General features: G+C 46.5%; 2 protein-coding genes across 4 annotated transcripts in view; both read left to right on the top strand.

Moving 5' to 3' along the window:
• Top6bl (TOP6B like initiator of meiotic double strand breaks) overlaps positions 1-16,781 on the top strand; it is a 59,452-nt gene extending 42,671 nt beyond the window's left edge. The window contains exons 13-16 of the mRNA XM_090349140.1: positions 1,705-1,803; positions 12,485-12,563; positions 16,410-16,618; positions 16,716-16,781. Coding sequence (XP_090205266.1) covers positions 1,705-1,803; positions 12,485-12,563; positions 16,410-16,618; positions 16,716-16,781 — 453 coding nt within the window. The remainder of the gene's footprint in view (positions 1-1,704; positions 1,804-12,484; positions 12,564-16,409; positions 16,619-16,715) is intronic.
• Positions 16,782-17,028: 247 nt separating this feature from the next.
• Rce1 (Ras converting CAAX endopeptidase 1) lies at positions 17,029-19,787 on the top strand. Of its 3 annotated transcripts, none has more exons than XM_090348655.1 (8): positions 17,029-17,219; positions 17,357-17,459; positions 17,556-17,639; positions 17,911-17,989; positions 18,443-18,610; positions 18,722-18,793; positions 19,048-19,110; positions 19,422-19,787. In XM_090348655.1, the coding sequence occupies exons 1-8, from the start codon at positions 17,035-17,037 to the stop codon at positions 19,655-19,657; spliced, it is 990 nt and encodes a 329-aa protein (XP_090204781.1). In that variant the 5' UTR covers positions 17,029-17,034; the 3' UTR covers positions 19,658-19,787. The 3 variants fall into 3 exon arrangements, with proteins under 3 accessions (XP_090204781.1, XP_090204782.1, XP_090204783.1); XM_090348656.1 differs by having other exon boundaries at positions 17,357-17,470; positions 17,560-17,639; XM_090348657.1 differs by lacking the exon at positions 17,029-17,219 and having other exon boundaries at positions 17,378-17,459; positions 17,560-17,639.
• Positions 19,788-20,091: the final 304 nt, after the last annotated feature.

Here is a 20,091-nt window from a genome sequence, read left to right as displayed (position 1 = left end):
CACTATGAAATAGTAAAGGGAGTTTGGGGTTGGGGCAAGGGTTCAAACCTTGACTAACTTGTTTGCTGTGTGGACTGAGCCTTGTCTAAAAATTGGTGGAAATTATAGACATTTATCATGGGGTGAGGGGAAAATGTATGCTACTGTCTAAATGTTTATACCTCCCCAAAGTTTATATGTTGAAATTGTAACCCCCAATCTTCATAAATGAGATTAGTACTCTTAATAAAGAGCCCCATTGGGGACCAAGAGTTCGGCCCAGTGGTAGAGTGCCTGCCTAGCATGCACGAAGACCCAGAAGTGGTGCGGTGGCTCAGGGTAGAATTCTAGCCTTGAGGAAAGCCCAAGGACAGTGCTCAGGCCCTGAGCTCAAGCCCAGTACTGGCAAAAAAAAAAGAGATCCACTGAATACTTACAGTTCACACCTGTAATTCTCACTACTCCGGAATCTGAGGATGAGGATCATGGTTCAAAGCTAGCCGGCAGGAAAGTCTTTTGAGATCTCTTCTCCAATTAACTATCAAAATGCTGGACTGGAGGTGACTCTCAAATGGTAGAGTCCCAACTATGAGTGAAAAAGTTAAGAGAAGACACATGACTCTGAGTTCAAGCGTGGAACCAACACATAAATGTATATGTACATGCATGTACACATGCAGACATACATGTGAATAATGTTTTAAAAAAATAAAAAACCAGAGGCCACATGCGGACCCTTTCTTCTTCTGCCATGTCAGGACACAAGAGAGAAACAGTCAGTCCACAAACCTGAAGAGGGTCCTCACCAGAACCAGCTGTGTAACCCCTGATCTCAGACTTCTAGCCTCACTATGAGAAATGTTGACTTTTTATAAGGCCCCTAGTCTGTGGTAATTGGTTGTAGCAGACTTAACAAACTGAGATAGTGTATAACATGATAGAGTCTCAGCAAATGTCAATTTTTTTCCTTTCATTTAGCAATGAATGCTGACCAGTTGATTTTATCAGTGGGTAACACATTCATTTCATGTTTATTCTTTTTTTAGGGGGGGGAGGTCAGTTCTAGGGCTTGAACTGGGTGGTCCTGGGCACTGTGTCTGACCTTTTATGTTCAAGGTAGTTCTCTTCCACCTGAGCTGCAGTTCCACTTTCACTTTGTCTTGAAGTTTAGTGGAGATAAGAGTCTCAAGGAGGGGCCAGGAGTTTGGCCTAGTGGTAGAGTGCTTGCCTCACATGCACGAAGCTCTGGGTTGGGTCCCTCAGTACCACATTCATGGAAAAATCCAGAAGTGGTGCTATGGCTCAGGTGATAGAGTTCTTTGAGAAAGCCCAAAGGCAGGGCTCAGGCCCTGAATTCAAGCCCCAGGACTGGCAAAAAAAAAGTCTCGTGGACTTTCTTGCCGAGGCTGGCTTTGAGTCATAGTCCTCAGACTTGAGCTTCCTCAGTAGCTAGGATGACAGTCATGAGCCATTGGTGCCCTGCTGAAAGCCGTTTCTGTAACCCCTTCATGAACAGGAGGTTCACTGGGTCTTTATCTACTGTAGCAGACATAGGAGAACAAAGACCTTGGATGAAGGATCTTGCTAGGTTACAGAAAAGGGGAGATATATAACACCGAGTATCCAATGAGAGAGATGTCAGTGTCCTGTCTGCCTCAGCCTCTTCACATTTAAACTTTCTGTGAGTACCAGAACTCAGCACTGTGTATCCCTGGCATATTTTAGGTATCTGACAGCCAGGAGCTTGGGAACAAACTGCACAAAATATTTTATGATATTACCCAACATCGATTTTTTCACCATTGCTCATGTGACATGAAGCAGGTAAGTGTAAAGTAATAATCAGTACTTGGTTGGGAATCTTCTATTTTCATATGTGAGAATCCTGAATTTAAGGTGAATAGCACAAATGGTTTAGATTGTATAATCTCAGGCTAACCAGATGCCTGCAATTTAGAAAAACTGGGGGGAAAAGGGTTACATATAAGTTGAGAGCATGGTTAAGCATTGAATTCTGTGTGTGCGCGCACGTGCGCATGTACACACACACACACACACACACACACACACACACACACTCACTAACTGGTCCTGGGGCTTAAATTCAAGGCCTAGGCACTGTTCCTGAACTTTTTTTTTCCCCTTAAGGCTGATTCTCTACCACTAGAAACACAGCTCTGCTTCCAGCTTTTTGGAGATAAGAATCCCATAGTCTTGCCTGACTCTTGGCCTGTGATCTTCCTGATTTAGGCCTCCTTATATAGATAGGACTACAAGAATGCAGCACTGTGTCCAGCTAGAGATGGAGTCATGCTTGTGTTTTGTCTGGGCTAGCCCTGAACTATCATATTCCTGACCTCTGCCTCCTAAGTAGCTGGGATTATAGGTATGAGATACCATGTCCCTGGCCACAGGATATTTAACAATTTTTAAGCTTCATCTTCATCAGTAAAATAAGAATACCTAAACTTACTACTGTGAAGTTTGAAGAAGGTAATGTACGTGATCTGTGAGCACATAGCTGCTGTTGTAATAGTAATGATATTGTGGGTTTTTCCAGCGTTTGAACTCAGGAGCTTGCTTGCTTAGCAAGTCACTTGACTCCTGCCTCTTTTTTTTTTAATTGTAATTAATAAGGGGTTACAGTTATATTTGACAGATAGAAAGTGCATTACTTCTCACACATTGATACTTCCCATGTTTTTGTCCCCATTTCCCTTGCCCGATACTGTGGGTTTCTTATGTTTGGTTTTACCTAATGAAAAATATAACTTGCTGGGTGCTGGTGGCTTAAGCCTGTAATCCTAGCTAGTCAGGAGGCTGAGATCTTAAGCTTTCGGTTTCAAGCTAGCCCAGGCAGGAATGTCTTTGAGACTCATCTCTAATTAATCAGCACTACACATACACACACACTCACACGTGCACGTGAGTACTTTTATCTGTCTACCTTTCTGGTACAGAAAAGCTCCCTGGTGAGCTAGTAGTAAGGAACTAGTACTTTTTCTGGATACTGGAGATCGAAGGTTAGATTAGTTGAGGGTCTCTACTTGCTAGGAGGTAAAGAGCAAAAAGCTTCAGCTGGTCTTGCAGTTCCCTGTTAAAAGAGAAGAGAGATCACAGCCGCTCAACTCAGTTAATCTTCAGATTCCAAGTGTAGCTAGTAACATAGGTCAAACTAGAGACTCCCTCTGGGTCTCCTGACTGTGATTGGTAGGACTCACTGTTTTTAAGACTGAAGAATAGGTTGAGTAAATGAGAGAGATTATAGGCGAAATTATTACAGTGATTGCTTTTGGCCAAGATAGAATAATAAGAATGGCTTTGCCTTCCTGCCAGAAATAAAAAAATTCAGAATAATGCCTGTAAAAATAGCTCTCAAGACATCTGACAACTAGCCATTAGATATGATAGCTCATTTTCTGTCATCTCAGCCCTTTGAGAGACCAAAGCAAAAGACTGCAAATTCTCAGGCCAGCTATACAATTTAGTAAGACCCTGTCTCAAAACAAGAGAAGTTGAGGCTAAGGGTAGAATGCGAGATGACCATGGGGGGGGGGGGGGACTGGTGCCTCACGCCTTTAATCCTAAGTATTCAGGATGCTGAGACCTGAGAATTGTGGTTGAGAGCCACCCCAGGCAGAAAATTCTGTGAGACTCTCATCTCCAATTGACATCAAAAACCAGAATTGGCATTGTGCCTCTGAGTAGTAGAGTGCTAACCTTGAGCAAAATTGCTCAGGGACAGTGTCCAGGCCCTGAGTTCAAGCCCCCAAACCAAAAATGAAGATAAAGAAGAAAGGAGGAAAGAAGTTAAGAAGCAGGGGAGAACTTTTTTTTTTTTTTGGTCAGTTGTGGGGCTTCGTTTTTTCTCTGTACAAAATACAGACCTTTAAAAAGAATGACAGAAAAGGGGCTGGAAGTTTGGCCTAGTGGTAGAGTGCTTGCCTAGCATGCATAAAGACCTAGGTTCAATTCCTTGGTACCATATACATAGGAAAAAGCCAGAAGTGGTGATATGGCTCACGTGGTAAATCTCTAGCCTTGAGAAAACCCAGGGACAGTGCTCAGGCCCTGAGCCCAAGCCCAGGACTGGCAAAAAAAAAAAAGAATTACAGAAATGTAAAATGGAATCTCTTTAGAGGTGGAAATCATTGGAGAAGGGAAGGAAAAAGAAGACAGTGAAAAGGGAGTGAATGTGACTGAAGTGCTTTATGCACATATATGAAAATAGAATAATGAAATCTGTCAAAATTTGTTTTAGGGAACGTAGCTTAGTGGTAGAGTGCTTGCCTAGCATGTACAAAGCCCTGGGTTCCATTCCTCAATACCACATACATAGAAAAAAGCTAGAAGTGGTGCTGAGGCCCAAGTGGTAGAGCTCTAGCCTTGAGAAAGTCCAAGGACAGTGCTCAGACCCTGAGCTCAAGCCCAGGACTGGCAAAAAAAAAAAAAAAAAAGTTCAGGGATAGAGCCCAGGTCTTGAGTTCAAGCCCTAAGACTGAAAAAAAAAAAAAAAAAAAAAAGCTTTAGAAAGTAGAAGAGGAAAAAGAGTAATAGAGGAAGTAAATTTAATCAAAGTGAATTATATGTATGGAAATATCACAATGAAAACCCTTTGTATTATATATGCGAATATATGTTAGTAGGACCCATCCTCAACCAATTAGTTGGGTATGGTGGACAAGCCTGTCATTCTAACTACAAGGCAGGTATAAATAGAATCACCATCCAAGCCATTGCAGGCAAAAATGGGAAATCCTGGCTGGGTGTGGTAGCTGGGTGTAATCCTAGCTACTCCAGAGGCTGAGATCTGAGGATCTCGGTTCAAAGCCAGCCCAGGCACTAAAGTCCAAGAGACTCTTATCGCCAATTAACCATCAGAAAGACGGAAGTGGCATTGTGGCTCAAGGAATAGGACAGTAGCCTTGAGCTGAAGAGCTTAGGGAAACGTCCAGGCCCAGAATTCAAGTCCCACAACTGAAAACAACGGGGGGGGGGGGGGGAGAGCCTATTAGAAAATTAGCTAAAGCAAGAAGGTGCGGACATGGCTCAAGTAGTAGAGCACCTACTAGCAAGTATGTGGCCCTGAGTTTAAAACCACAGTACTGCCAAAAAGAAAAAAGAAAAAAAGTAATAAAATTGTAATGAGAAATAGACAGGTCCACAGATTTCAGTATAGTTTTAGAAACTGATAAGCCATGTTGACAAGAAACCAGTAAGTGTACAGAAGTCTTGAACGGTGTTATCTATCAACTTGATCTAATTGATGTTTATAAAAAACATTCTGCCCAACTATGGGAGTACACATTCTTTTCAAGTTCACAATAAATGTTTAATAAGAGAGATCATATTCTTAGCCATTAGAAATTTCCCACTGGAGTTATTTTATTTTTTATTTTTTTTTGCCAGTCCTGGGCTTGAGCTCAGGGCCTGAGCACTGTCCTTGGACTTTCTCAAGGCTAGAGCTCTACCACTTGAGCCTCAGCACCACTTCCGACTTTTTTCTATGTATGTGGTACCGAGGAATCGAACCCGGGTCTTCATGCATGCTAGGCAAGCACTTTAACCACTAGGCCAAACTCCTGACCCCTGGAGTTATTTTATTTAAAGTCATGTGAAATATGTTTTTGACTATAACACAATTATTAAAATTAATTGATTAAAGTAAAATCAACAGAATCATCTAAAAAATTCCAAAATATTTGGAAAATAAATGACACCATTACATATAATGCATGAGTCAAATTCAAAAATCAAAAGAGAAATCAGAAATATTTAAGTTTAATTAATGATAATTATAATGACCAAAATTCAGTACCAAAGGACAAATGACTGTATTAGAAAGGGGAAAAAAATATCTGGGCACTGGTGGTTCACATCTGAAATTCTAGCTACGCAGGAGTCTGAGATCTGAAGATTGCTACTCAAAAGACAGCTGAAGGGCTAGGAGTTTGGCCTAGTGGTAGCGTGCTTGCCTAGCATGCACAAAGACCCAGGTTTGATTCCTTGGTACCACATACATAGAAAAAAGCCCAAAGTGTTGAGGCTCAAGTGGTAGAGCTCTAGCTTTGAGAAAGTCCAAGGTCAGTGCTCAGGCCCTGAGCTCAAGCCCAGGACTGGCAAAAACAAAACAAAACAAAACAAAACACCCCAAAACAAACAAAAACAAAAAAACAGGCAGCTGGACAAGAAAAACTGTGAAACTCTTCTCTTTATTTTTTTGGTCAGTTGTGTGGCTTGAACTCTGGGCCTGAATACTGTCCCTGAGCTATCACTGGAGCCACAGTGCCACTTCTGGTTTTCTGGTGGTTAACTGGAGATATGAGTGTCAGGGACTTTCATTCCTGGCTTTGAACCATGATCCTCAGATCTCAGTCTCCTGAGTGGCTAGAATTACAGGCGTGAACCACCAGCACCCAGCCATGAAACTCTTCTCCAGTTAAATTAGGAAAGTGGAGTTGTGGCTAGTGGTAGAGTGCTAGCCTTGAGCAAAAAAAAAGGTCAGAGACAGTGTCCAGGCCCAGAGTTCAAGCCCCATGGCTGACTAAAGAAAAGAAAACAAATGCAAATAAATTATCTCACTTTCCAGTTCTATTAAACAAAATTAGCAAATTAACCATAGAGGAGAAATGAAATGACAAAGATCAAAGTGGAAATCAGAAATATGAAACAGAAGAAAATAGAGAAAAATAAATGAAAGCAAGGGTTTTTCATTGAGAAGACTAATAAAATCGATATATATATATATATATATATATATATATATATATGTATAGCCAGAATAAAAAGAAAAGGGGCAAGGTGTGGTACTAAATAAATGTATGTGATCCCAGAATTCAGGAGGCAGAAGCTGGAAAATGTCAGGTTCAGGGCCAGTTTGGGCTGAACAAACCTCCCCTCATACACAACACCAAAACGACAGCAACAAAAACACCCCACAAATTGCCATCATTGGAAATTAGATGATGATACAATTATCGGGAATAACTTTATGGCAGTATAATTGGCAATGTAGATGAAATAGACCAATTCTTAAAAGTTATGAATTACTAAAGTTCACTAGGAAGAAAACGTGTATACAAAGGATATTGAATCCATCACACCCAGCTCCTGGTTACAATGGGAGTCTTACTCTTTGTACATATGATCTTCCAGTTTCCTCTTCCTGAATGGCTGGAATTACAGACATGAACCACCACACTCAGGTGATTTCTCTATATACACTTACATAACCAAGCTATTTTTTTCCTGTTGTATTTTCCTAGGAGAAGTGAAAACTGAAGTCCATACAAATACCTGAACACTAACGTTCAAAACACCTTTACCTGTGAAAGCCCCACACTAGAAACAATTCTATGTAAACAGATAAATGTATGAACAACTTGCAGTATGTCCATACATGCTGCAATGTATACACTGCAGCAATTAAAGGATGATTGTTCACTTAGGATTATATAAAGTTCTATAAAATGCCATCCAGTGTGTACTTAGTCAGTGTTTGCTTGAGGACTGGAGGTGGGGGAGGTACAGTGGATGATTGTAGAGGACAGCAGGAAACCAATGACACATATGTTCATTACAGGATGAACATGTTATCAGAACTTACCAGCTGCATAAATCTGTCTGCAGTTTATTATGTATCAGTTACATCTTACTAAAGGTTTTTTTTGAAATTATACACTGTTTGAGAATGACAAGACCTTTAGGAAGTCTTCCACATCTCTCTCCCTCCTGCCTCTGCTCCCCTAGTTGGATGGGGAAGTTTAGGTGCCCAGGTATCCAGATCACTACGTCTCATGGGGTTGGTCCTCTTTTTCTTCAGTGTGACCGGAAACGCCCGAGGCAGCAGTGATGTAAACGATCCCAGCACCATACTTTTGTCATGGCTGTAGGATCCTTCTAGGATCACTTGGCCACTGTTCCTCTCAGCCGCACCACTGTGAATTACCTCACTGATTTCCTTCTAATTTGGAGGGCTGCTATCCATCCGCATCTTGAGCAGCTCAGACTACTATCTATCCATGTAATTAGTTCCCCAGGAATGCTGTGCGATAGCATCATAAACATAATGGCCTACAAACAACAGAATTTACTCTCCAGTTCTAGAGGCTGAGGTCCAAAATCAAGGTATGGGCAGGGCTGCATGCCCTCTCAAGGCTCTATGAGAAGAATGCTTCCTGCCTCTTCCAGCTTCAGGTGGGAGGTGATCCTGTCTGTGGCTTGCATAACTGCAGTCTGTACCTCATCTTCACTGAGCCTTTCCTCGTCAAGTCTTTCTCTGCCTTTCTCTCATAAGGACATCTGTCATTGGCCCTGGGGCCCATTCTAAATCTAGCATGCAAGACGATCCATAGTTAAACCCTAATCATATCTGCAAAGATGCTTTGCCCAAATAAGCTCACATTCCCAGGTTGTAGATAATTCAATTTACTACAAGCATCCACATCTATACCCATGTACATCTACAGGGTAAAGCATGTGCCACCGTCCTGTGGGATATGGCACATGAGACTAGGGTCTAGGAGGGTTTTAGCTTTTGAATCCCCTTTGCTTGTAACTTTGCTAATCCAATGAGCTCTGCAAAAGAAATGATCTAACCTCTTTTCTTTATGCTTTGGTGGTACTAATGTCTTGTATCCTCAGGGATATTCATAACCCAATTAACTTGACAGATAGCTAGTGAACTCAAGGTCTTACCAATAGTCAGAGGTTTGGGGAGTGGGGTAGGAAAGGAACATTTCCTGAATCCCTAAACTGTGCCAACATTCCCACTTTGATCTCCACAAATAGGAGTTTAGATAGTGGTTTCCTATTTTATAGATGTTTCCTTATCCTTTTTTTTGCTAGTCTTGGGCTTGAGCTCAGGGCCTGAGCACTGTCCTTGGGCTTTCTCAAGGCTGGAGTTCTACCATTTGAGCCACAGCACCACACCCGGCTTTTCCTATGTATGTGGTATCAAGAAATCGAGCCTGGGTCTTTGTGCATGCTAGGCAAGCACTCTACCACTAGGCCAAACTCCCTGCCCTGGTTATAAAAGTTTGCAGTTTGGGGCCGGGAGTTTGGCCTAGTGGTTAAAGTGCTTGCCTAGCATGCATGAAGACCTGGGTTCGATTCCTCGGTACCACATACATAGGAAAAAAAAATGCCGGAAGTGGTGCTGAGGCTCAAGTGGAAGAGCTCTAGCCTTGAGAAAGTCCAAGGACAGTGCTCAGGCCCTGAGTCGAAGCCCAGGACTGGCAAAAAAAAAAAAAAAAAAAAAAAAGTTTGCAGTTTAAGCCAGGTGCAGTGGCTCATACTTGTCATCCTAGCTACTCAGGAGACTGGGATCTGAGGATTGTGGTTCAAAGCCAGCCCGGGTACTAAAGACTGTGAGACACTTATCTCCAATTAACCACCAGAAAACCGGAAGTGCAGGGGGAAGGGCAGTAGCCTTGAGTTGAAAAGCTCAGGGACAGCACCCAGGCCCAGAGTTCCAAAAAAAAAAAAAAAAAAGTAATTTACATTTACCTGAGCACACAGCTGATAACTGGAAAGGCTGATTTGTACTGAGATCTCTAGGCTCCAAAGCCAGCTCACCCGGAGGATCAGGTGACCAGCCTGGAGATGAAGAGTAATCATGCATCTGGTTGACCCTGTCCTCACTGCTGTTGCTTTTTGACAATCATCATTTTTAGCAGCACAAGAGTGCCACCCAGTGGCTTCATCTGCACACTACAAGATCAAAGATAAATCAGTCCCTTTTGCCTCAGTACCAGCACCCCCAGATTTTATATCTAAAGCAAAGATAGAATTGCTTACTCTTTTAATTAATGTAAAATGAAACCATCTATAGCCATTATATAGTTTATGAAGAAGTGAAATAAATAGGGAGTATGGATTTAACAGTGTTGTAGAGTATATTCGTGGCATGGTCGTAGAGCAGTGGAAATCTTGTATGTAAGCACAGAGACAATGGGTCTGGAAGAAGTACCACAGAGCTTAATGCATTGATGTCTGTGAGGACCCAGAATTAAAAGGACCGGAAGCCAGGACACAGTTTTCCAAGGAAAAGCTTGTTCCCTAGAAGGTACAGATGAGAGCTGAATCCAAAATCAGGCTGCCTCTTTTGGAGGCCCAGATGATGGAGGGGACAGCACTGCTGCCAGAGCTCACAGCCAATACCATGAGTGTAGCCCTTTCTAAAACCAACTTCAAAAGGAAGATGCGTTTGTCTATTACACAGAATTAAAGTGAAGATGGGCAGACTTCCTCTCAAAAAAGAAAACAATAGTTTGGAAAGTTTCTAGGTACTGTTCATTTGTTTGAATCTGTGGCAACCAGACACCCACCAGTACAGCTACTTTTTGCTTTTTGGGCATCTTTGCTCCCATTATGTTCCTTAGATATAATGTGCACATACAAAGCACACACCATACCTTGGGCCACACTCCCAGCCTGGTACTGGAGCATTTTTTTCTTTTTTTTCAAGAGAGTCTCCTTTGCTCTGGATGGTAGTCCTTGAGCAAAGACAGACAGAAAGAGGGTGGGAGAGAGAGAGGGAGGGAAAGAGGGAGGGAGGGGGAGGGGGAGAGGGAGAGAGGGAGAGGGAGAGGGAGAGAGAGAGAGAGAGAGAGAGAGAGAGAGAGAGAGAGAGAGAGAGAGAGAGAGAGAGAGAGAGAGAGAGAGAGAGAGAGAGAGAGAGAGAGAGACTGAGCTCAGACATAGCACCTAGGCCCGGAGTTCAAGCCCCAGGACTGGCACTAAAAAAATCTGCTTCAGGGCCAGGAGTTTGGCCTAGTGGTAGAATGTTTGCCTAGCATGCACGAAGACCTGGGTTCTATTCCTCGGTACCACATACATAGAAAAAAACCAGAGATGGTGCTGTGGCTCAAGTGGTAGAGCTCTAGCCTTGAGAAAGCCCAAGGACATTTCCCAGTTCAAGGCTCAGGACTGGCAAAAAAAAAATCTCCTGCTTCAACCTTTCAGGTGTTAGGACTACAGGAGTGCCCATTTGCCCACTGAGGAACTTCCAAACTTCACTATAAAATGATTATCATTTTTATATTCCTGTCCAATTTCTTCACATCCTCCTCAATTTTGTTTCTTACCTTATTGTTGCTGTTGCAATCCTACTGGTGTCTCATGGTGGCTTACGTTTGTACTTCCTAATGAATAAGATGTTGGAGCATTTTGCACACGTGTATTGTCAAGTTAGATGTTTTGGAGAAATGTTTATTCAGATCCTTTATAGGAAGGCAGGAAAAGCCCAGAAAGACTCTTGAGAGAAACACCAAAAAGTTGAAAGTAAAGCTGTAGCTCAAATGGTGGAGTGCTAGTCTTGAGCACAAACACTCAGGAACAGTGTCCAGGCCCTAAGTTCAAGCCATAGGACTGGTACACACGCATACATACACACATCCCTTGTCCATTTAAAATTACTTGTGACTTGGTTTTGGCAGTACTTAGGTTTTGTGCTTACTAGGCAAGTGCTCTACCACTTGAGCCATATCCTTTTTGTCCTTGGGCTTTCTCAAGGCTAGCACTCTGCCAGTTGTGCACACCACTTCTGACTTTTTTCTGTGTATGTGGTACTGAGGAATTGATACCAGGGCTTCATGCATGCTAGGCAAGCACTCTACCACTAGACCACACTCCCGGTCCCTCCAGTCTTTTTTTTTTTAGGTAGTGTCACGGTTTTGCCTGGTTCCAGCCTCACAGGCGAACCTACCTCTTGCATGTACTTATTGAGATGGGAGAGTCTTGTTAATTTATTTTTTTCAGTGGTTCTTGGGCTTGAACTCGGGGATTTATGCTTGCTAGTCTGATGCTCTACCACTGCCTCCATCCCTTTTATGACTGGTGAGTTTTGAGACAGGGTCTTTCTCCCTATCTTAGGCTTTCCTTTGTAGCTTCCATGCTAGGTGCACCCCACACCCAGCTTCTTTCTGTTGAGATGGAGTTTCACTAACTTCTCTGCCCAGGCTGGCCTGCAGCTGTAATCCATCTAATCTCAGCTTCCCACAAAGCTGAGAAGATAAGTGCACACCACTCACTCACGTTAAGGTCTTGCTAACTTTTCCCCCAGCCTAGCCTCTAATCACAGTCCTCCCAACCTTTGCCTCCCAAGTCCTTGGAATCCCAAGCATGTGCCGCCACCCTCAGCAGAGTTGAGTTCTTGACTCAGTTTAAAAGTCCCTTATCATCTTGGCTCAGGTGGCTCACACCTGTAACCTAGCTACTCAGGAGGCTAAAATCTGAGGGACATGGTTCAAAGCCAGCCTGAGAAGGAAAGTCTGGGAGACTGTACCTCCAGTTAACCACTCCAAGTGGTAGTGCACTAGCCTTGAGCCAAAAAGCTCAGGTACAGTTCCCAGGCCCCCAGAAAGTCCCTTATCAAATAAGATTTACAAATATTCTATTGAGTTCACTTTTCAGTGAAACAAGAATACACACACACACACACACACTTTCACTAAAGTTCATTCAGGCTTCTGGAAAACTCACTTGTGACTTGTCATTTTTTAAGCACTTGCCCCCAGAGGAAAAGGATCCAGCCCAGAGCACTGAGGACACACGTGAGAGCAGCAGCGTGGAACTCCATGCAGGTAAGGCTTTAGCTTCCCACATAAGCCTAGGATGAAAACCAAGTTTTCCAGCTATCCTGCCGCAGCATCACCTTCCAGGACCTGACTGGATTCCTCTTCCACTGTGGGGCTCCCAGGACAGCAGGTTGATATGACGATAGATTTCTGGCTTGTCTCTTTCCTCTTTCTCCTCTCTCCCTCTTTTCTTTTCTTTTTTGCTTTACCAGAAATGGAATGCAGAGCCTGTGCATCCTAGGAAAGTGCTCTACCACTGAGTTATAACCCTAGGTGGAACTAGAAGTCTCCAACACAATCTGTGCAGTTACTTGTAACTGCATGGGACTGAGCAAGGCAGAAAGTATTGAGCAGATTCAGTTCCTTTATACTCCCTCTCAATCAATACTGCTGATACTATAACCCTCCACAATTTGGGGATCTGGAGGCTTCTTGACATGATGCGTATTTTGAGGTGCTTTTATGAGATATAGGGGGTTTTATTTTCATTTTACAGATGAGGCTGCCATATCAATAGCCTTGCACAAGGTCACACAGCTAGGATTCAAACCCAGGCAGCCTTCTCTGATCTAATTCTGCAAGACTAATTCCCTCCTATAGGTCCCACATCATTTGGACAAAACTGTATCTGGACTTGAAGGATTTGGGGGGGACTGTGGCTTCAGCTCCTATGCTTTGTTGGTGAATCTCTAAGGTTACAGCTACAATGTGTTGCATATTGTCTATGCTTAGGCTTAATGGACTCCTGAACCATATTTGTGGTTGTGAGGGCCATTTACTACTTAAAAAAAATCTGTAAGAAAGGATTGTATAAAGCAAATAATCTATTTCTACAAATTTAGGTTTGGAGAGTTAAAAATGGAAACACATTATCTATGTAGTGAGGAGAGACAATAAACATCTTCCCGCAGAAAGAAAAAAATGAGGCCCAATACAGTGACTCATGCCTGTAATCCCAGCTACTCAGGAGGCAGAAGTAAAGAGGTTGGTAGTTTCAGACCAGGCCTGGCAAAATATTAGTGAAACCTCATCTCAAGCAGCAGGCCAGGTAGAGCAGTATTCATCTATGGTTCCAGCTATACAGGAGCTTTAGGTAGGAGAATCAAGGTCTGTAGTGGGCTGAGCAAAAGCATGAACCTTATCTGAAAAATAAGGCAGAAGGGATGGGGCATGGCTCAACTGGTAGAGCACCTGCCTGGTAAATGTGAGGCTCTCCATCCAAACCCTTGTATTACAAGGAAGGAAGAAGAGGAGGGATAAGAGGAGATGATGAAGTTCAGCATTTTTGAACCCTGGGAGGTGCTGGGCTCCTGCACAGACCTATCCTTGCAGTGAGCCTACAGGTAGCACTGCCTGACTTTCAGAGCACAGGACCGATGCCGAGAGGCTGACTGCATGCACAGGAGGAAGGGGAGTTGAATGAATTTCAGTCCATTATCTTCAAAGCCTATTCTTTCTCCGCTGTGCAACATAAGCCTTAAAATGTAGTGGGAGCCCCCAAACCCTCCAAAGATTGCATGGATTGTTTTGCCCTACAGATCTGCAGCTCTCCTCAGCATACATTCTGTGCTCCATGCAGGCATCTCTGCTGAAGAAAAATCAGTGAACAACTGTATGTTTATACCACACATCCGGGGTGCATTCACCCCGTAACGTCAATTCTCTTGTTTCTCTGGCCCTTTCTTTAAAAAAAAAAAAACCAACTACCCAGCCTCTGTCCCCAGCTTAACCTAATTCACACTCGATTTCTTCTCTGAGTGAACTCCCCACTCTTGTATTCCTCCCACTATACAATCTCTCTGCACAGACACTGCTCCCAGGACTTCACCTTTCTTGACTTCTTTCCCTTATTAGGTCAATCCCATTTCCTTAAAGGAAATCTCCCATGACTTTACTTCCTCCACCTAACCTCCACCTCAGCCAGATACAATTGATGGCCCATGTTCAGGAACCACCATGCCTGCCATTTTGACCTGGGGATACTTGGATTGCTGGTGCCATTTCCCACTGCTTGCACTACTCCTGGGCTCTTGGGTTTCCTTTCTAGATTGATATAAGCCAACCTTTAATAGAATGACTTTTATTTATTATTTATTTGGCTGGTTGTGGGGCTTGAACTTGGCCTTGGTGCTGTCCCTGAGCTCTTCAGCTCAAGGCTAGTGCTCTACCCCCTTGAACCACAGTGCCACTTCCAGTTTTCTGGTAGTTAACTGGAGATAAGAGTCTCAGGGACTTTTGTGCCCAGCTGGCTTTGAACCATGATCCTCAAATCTCAGTGTTCCCAGTAGTTAAGATGACAGACATGAGCCACCAGCACCCGGCTCAGAATGATCTTCTAAATATGAAAGTCAACTCTCTCTCTCATATACCTAGATAGATATAGATATAGATATGTACATATATAGTGAATCTATTTTTCAGCCTTCTCTGGTTCCTACTAATTCCTCAATTTCAGCAATTTTAGCTCCTAGGACCCTTATCCCACATCCTTGTATTTTTTTTTAACTTTTTTTTTTTTTGCCAGCACCATTTCTGGCTTTTTCTGTGTATATGGTACCAAGGAATTGAACCTGGGTCTTCGTGCATGCTAGGCAAGCACTCTACCACTAGGCCAAACTCCCAGCCTCATTCTTGTATTTTATGTAGGCTATTGTGTTTTGCTTTGGTATAGTTCCTTTGCATGGCTCTCCACATGGAATTCTGTTTCCTTTCCTCTCCCTCCTTTTTCCTTTTCCCCCCTCTTGGTGACTGGCTTCTCTTCATCCTTCTAAACCCAGCTCAGGTAGGTGTCTCCTCGGGGAAGCCCTTCTTCTTCTTCTTCCTTCTTTCTTCTTCTTCCTTCTTTCTTCTTCTTCTTTCTTCTTGTTCTTCTTTTTTTCTTCTCCTCCTCCTCCTCCCCACCCCCACTGTGTCCTTCTCTGTCCTACCTCTAGCCTTAGCAATCTCTCCCAGCACCTGTACTGGGGGGTGAGGGGGTGGTGGGGGAGGAGAGGGAGGAAGTTCATTGATTTACACTTCCAGAACCCACTCCAGAATGTTATTAACCAGAGACAAAAGAACTTTAAATTTGAACTAGTGTGTCACTTAAGAATAGGAACTGGGACCGGGAGCATGGCCTAGTGGTAGATGTCTAGCATGCACGAAGCCCGGAATTCGATTCTTCAGTACCACACACCTCATAGAAAAAGCCAGAAGTGGTGCTGTGAGTTCTAGCCTTGAGAACGCCCAAGCACAGTGCTCAGGCCCTGAGTTTAAGCCCTGGGACTGGCAAAAGAAAGAAAGAAAGAAAGGGGGGGGGGAAGGAAAAGAAGAGAGAAAAGAAAAGGAACTGCCTGTGGGAGGGAGGACCTTGAACAACACTCCGCAAGGACAATTTGTGTATGCAGAGTCACTGAAAGGACCTAAGCTCCAAGTGAGGGCCTGGTAGGATTCCAGATGCCCCGACAAAGGCCCTGCTCCTACCCCTAGACCTAGCTATTCAAGAGGCTGAGATCTGGGGAGCAGGGTTCCAAGTCAGCCTGGGCAGACGAATCCGTGAGACTCTTACCTCCAATAAGCCAGCACAAAAACCTTAGTGAAGGTTGGCCTCTGTGGTAGAGCATCCGCCCTGAGCAGAAAAGCCAAACGAGAGCTTGAGGCCCCGAGTTCAAGCCCCAGGACCATCACCAAGGGGGCGGGGAGAGAAGAAAAGTCCGGCTCAGTGGGGATGAGGAGGCCTGCTCCTTTCTACCCAAGCTCTACAAGACCCTGATGAAAGGGATGAGTGAGTAGAGCAGAGGGAGCAGCTCCCCGCCCCAGGGTCTCCATGGCGAGGGGCCCTGGAGCAGGGCCACACGACCTGTTTTCTCCCAGGGCGCGGCGGGCAGGCGGAAACGAAGAGGCTCAAGAGGGGCAGCGTCCACCGAGGCGTGGAGACGGGAGTCCCCCACGCCGCCGGGGCCCCGGGCCCTCCGGAGGACGCCCGGCGCCGCCCAGCGCCCACCCAGGGCGGAGGAGAGGCCCGCGCAGCCGGCGGCGGCGCCCCGGCGTCGGGCGCGGGGAGCCCCGGGAGCGGCCTGGAGGTAACTGGCGAGCGCTGCGCGTAGAGGGCGGGGAGGGCGGTACGGGCGGCCGGCCGAGCCGAGGGGCCTCACCCCGGGCTCCCTTTGACTCCCACAGGACGCGCTGTGGCTGCAGGAGGTCTCCAATCTGTCCGAGTGGCTGAGCCCCGGCCCCCAGCTCTGAGCCCGGGCGCTCCCGAGCTCTCCGGGGTCCGAAGCGGCCGCCGCAGAACGTTTCCACCCTTCAATAAAGCTGCTCCACGCTTTTAAAGCTGCTGGCCGCGGCTCGCTACACAACACGGGGCGGGCCCGGGGGCGGGGCCTGAGGAGGGGCGGGGCCTGCGGTGGGGGCGGGGCACGGGCCTGCGCCGCATGACGCCATCCGCGTTTCCGCGGCATCGCGTCACTGGTGCGCGCCCGCCGCGGGTCCGGGCGCGATGGCGGCGCTGGGCGGGGATGGGCTGCGCCTGCTATCGGTATCGCGGCCAGAACGGCCTCCGGAGTCAGCCGCGCTGGGCCGGCCGGGCCCCGGGCTGTGTTGCTGGGTGTCCGTGTTCTCCTGCCTCAGCCTCGCCTGCTCCTACGTGGGCAGCCTCTACGTGTGGAAGAGCGAACTGCCCAGGTGCGGGGGCTGCGCGCGCGGCCTTACCCCACGTCCTCGCTCGGCGAGGCTGCGGGTAGAGCTTGGGTGAGCTGGGGGCGGGGCCCTGCTGACAGGTGGCGGCTGCGACCCCCTGGACTCACTACACCTCTTCGTAGGGACCACCCTGCCGTCATTAAGCGGCGCTTCACCAGTGTCCTGGTGGTCTCCAGTCTCTCACCCCTCTGCGTGCTGCTCTGGAGGGAACTCACCGGCATCCAGGTGCGGAGGAGGTGGGGGCAGAGAGCCACAGGGGAGGGCACCCGGGGAGTCATCGGGAGAGGGAGCAACACTGATGCCCCCTTTCCTGTGGCTCAGCCAGGCACATCCCTGCTTACCCTGATGGGCTTCAGGCTGGAGGGCATTTTTCCAGCAGCTCTACTGCCCCTTCTACTAACTATGGTGAGTTCTGCTTTCTTTCCTACTTTCGTTACTTGCATAATGCATCCTTGTAGCCTTTTCTCGTGTTCAGCTATTTGGCTGATAAGAGACAGAAATTGTGATTCCTTCCCCCCTCCCCCCCTCCCCGCCCCTCTGCTATGCAAGAGCAGGAAATCCTGGAATTTAAGAAACCGAAGTCTTATGAGGATGACCAAGGGACTGAAGTCTTGGTAAGGTCAGTGGATTATGATGAAAGACTTTCCCTTGGCCTCTGCTGTTTTCTTCCCCCTAGATCCTTTTCCTGGGTCCACTGATGCAGCTTTCTATGGATTGCCCATGTGATCTGACAGATGGATTGAAGGTTGTCCTGGGTGAGTCTTCAAGGCTGAGGTGATGTACTCTAGAACAATAGGAAGGAGTCATTGGGCTCAAGTTGTGATCAGGACAGGATGTCTGGGTTTCTCTATCAGTAAGACGGAATTGTGTTATCAGGTAGTTTCTAACAGTTTTTTCAGTACTTCAATACTGGGCATAGGCCAGAGAGCTTCATCACCTGCTTCATCTCCTGCTGTAGCCTTTGACTGCCCCAGAACAGACTGGCCTTGATATCCTAGAGATCACCACCAAGTTACCCTGTTTTCCTTTCGATCCACTCAAGTTGATCTTCTACACTGGGTCCTGTAAATAAACTTTATTCCCTTCCCACTCTCACTTTCAGGCGAATTATTGCCCAACCGGTATTTGGCCTCAGAAACCTTGTGGGAGAGGGGTCTTGGGGTCTCATTGTTGAGTAGTCACTCATTGTCCTGAATCTGCTCCCTTAGCTCCTCGCTCCTGGGCTCGCTGCCTCACAGACATGCGCTGGCTTCGAAACCAAGTGATTGCACCCTTGACGGAGGAGCTAGTGTTCCGGGCCTGTATGTTGCCCATGTTAGCACCATGCACTGGTCTGGGGCCTGCTGTGTTCACCTGTCCACTTTTCTTTGGAGTCGGTGAGTCTGTCTGACATGGTTCTGCTCAGGTACTCCCAGCATGAGGGCTGAAAATCGGCCTTAGGACGGGGGTGGGCCTAGAGGGATATGTGACTCTCACCTTCCTCCCAGCCCATTTTCACCACATTATTGAGCAGCTGCGTTTCCGCCAGAGCAGTGTGGGAAGCATTTTCTTGTCTGCAGGTGAGTCTTGGAGAGCTTGCCAGGGGCAGTCCTGGGCTGGAGTGTGTGTGGGTGCCCCTTGCAGCCACTATGGAGGACTCAAAATAGAGGACTGAGAATTGGAGGGGCTAGTGACCATGGGAGTTGGGGTGCAAAGGACAACTGTAGGTAGGGCAGACAGTCACGGCCCCGGGGGAAAGGATGGTCTCTGGGTGTGCAGCACTGGGGTAGAGCGTGTGTGCAGATGTGGTCACCGGTGGCCTCCCCGTCTCCAGCGTTCCAGTTCTCCTACACAGCTGTCTTCGGGGCCTACACTGCTTTCCTCTTCATCCGAACAGGTTGGTCTTCAGTCTCTCCTGGGTCCTCAGGGACTCGGGAATGGGTGGGAGAGTGGGAATGCTGTTGGTTCTGAGAGTGACAATTGTAGGATTTTTTTCCTACCACAATCCTGGGTCAAGCAGAACCATGACCCTTATGTTTGGAGAGATCTGAGAGGTGGAAGGAAGCGGAAGCCACGGATGTGCGGGTGGATGGGTGGGTATGGGTGGTGCGTTGCTAAGCTCCTATTTGGAGGTCATGAGGGTCTCCAGCCCTGGAAGAGCCAAAGGAGGCCGTGGGTTGCTCCATGGACACTGTCTCCTCTCCTCAGGACATCTGATTGGGCCAGTCCTCTGTCACTCCTTCTGCAATTACATGGGTTTCCCTGCTGTGTGTGCAGCGCTGGAGCATCCACAGAGGTGGCCCCTGCTGGCAGGCTATGCCCTGGGTGTGGGACTCTTTCTGCTTCTGCTCCAGCCCCTCACGGACCCCAAGCTCTATGGCAGCCTTCCCCTTTGTGTGCTTTTGGAGCGGGCAGGCGACTCAGAGGCTCTTCTGTGCTCCTGACCTTCACTCCTGTGTACACTCCAGTGAACTCTGACTCCCCAGCTCCTCCCCATCGAGGAGTACAACAAGGGAGGAGCTGGCCCGGGTCCCCGAGATCTCAGGAATTTTTGTAGGGGATTGAAGCCAGAGCTAGTTGAATTGCAGGGACCATGAGGAAGGAACAAAGACCCAGAGGGTGCAGCCCCTCTCATAAGTGGGCTGAGGAACAGCCCAGAGTGAGAGGAGGGGAAGATCCCAAGAGCCATTTACTCCCTCACTTTGGACGCTGTTTCTCTTGGCACCTCTGCCCCCCTCTGCCTCTGAAAAGCTGCTTGGGGAGGGGGGCTATTTATAAAACCCCTCCTCCAAACTTCCCAGGGTTTTCTCATTGTCTTTTTGCATTGGGACTTTGTATTGGGATATTAAAGAGATTTAACTTGGGTAAACATGGCCTT

This window comes from Megascapheus bottae, chromosome 16, assembly GCF_031878675.1.
Source record: "Megascapheus bottae isolate mThoBot1 chromosome 16, mThoBot2.hap1, whole genome shotgun sequence".
In the NCBI taxonomy this organism is placed as follows: Eukaryota; Metazoa; Chordata; class Mammalia; order Rodentia; family Geomyidae; genus Megascapheus; species Megascapheus bottae.
Note: the sequence above shows the minus strand (reverse complement) of the source record. Positions and strands in the feature narration are given on the sequence as shown.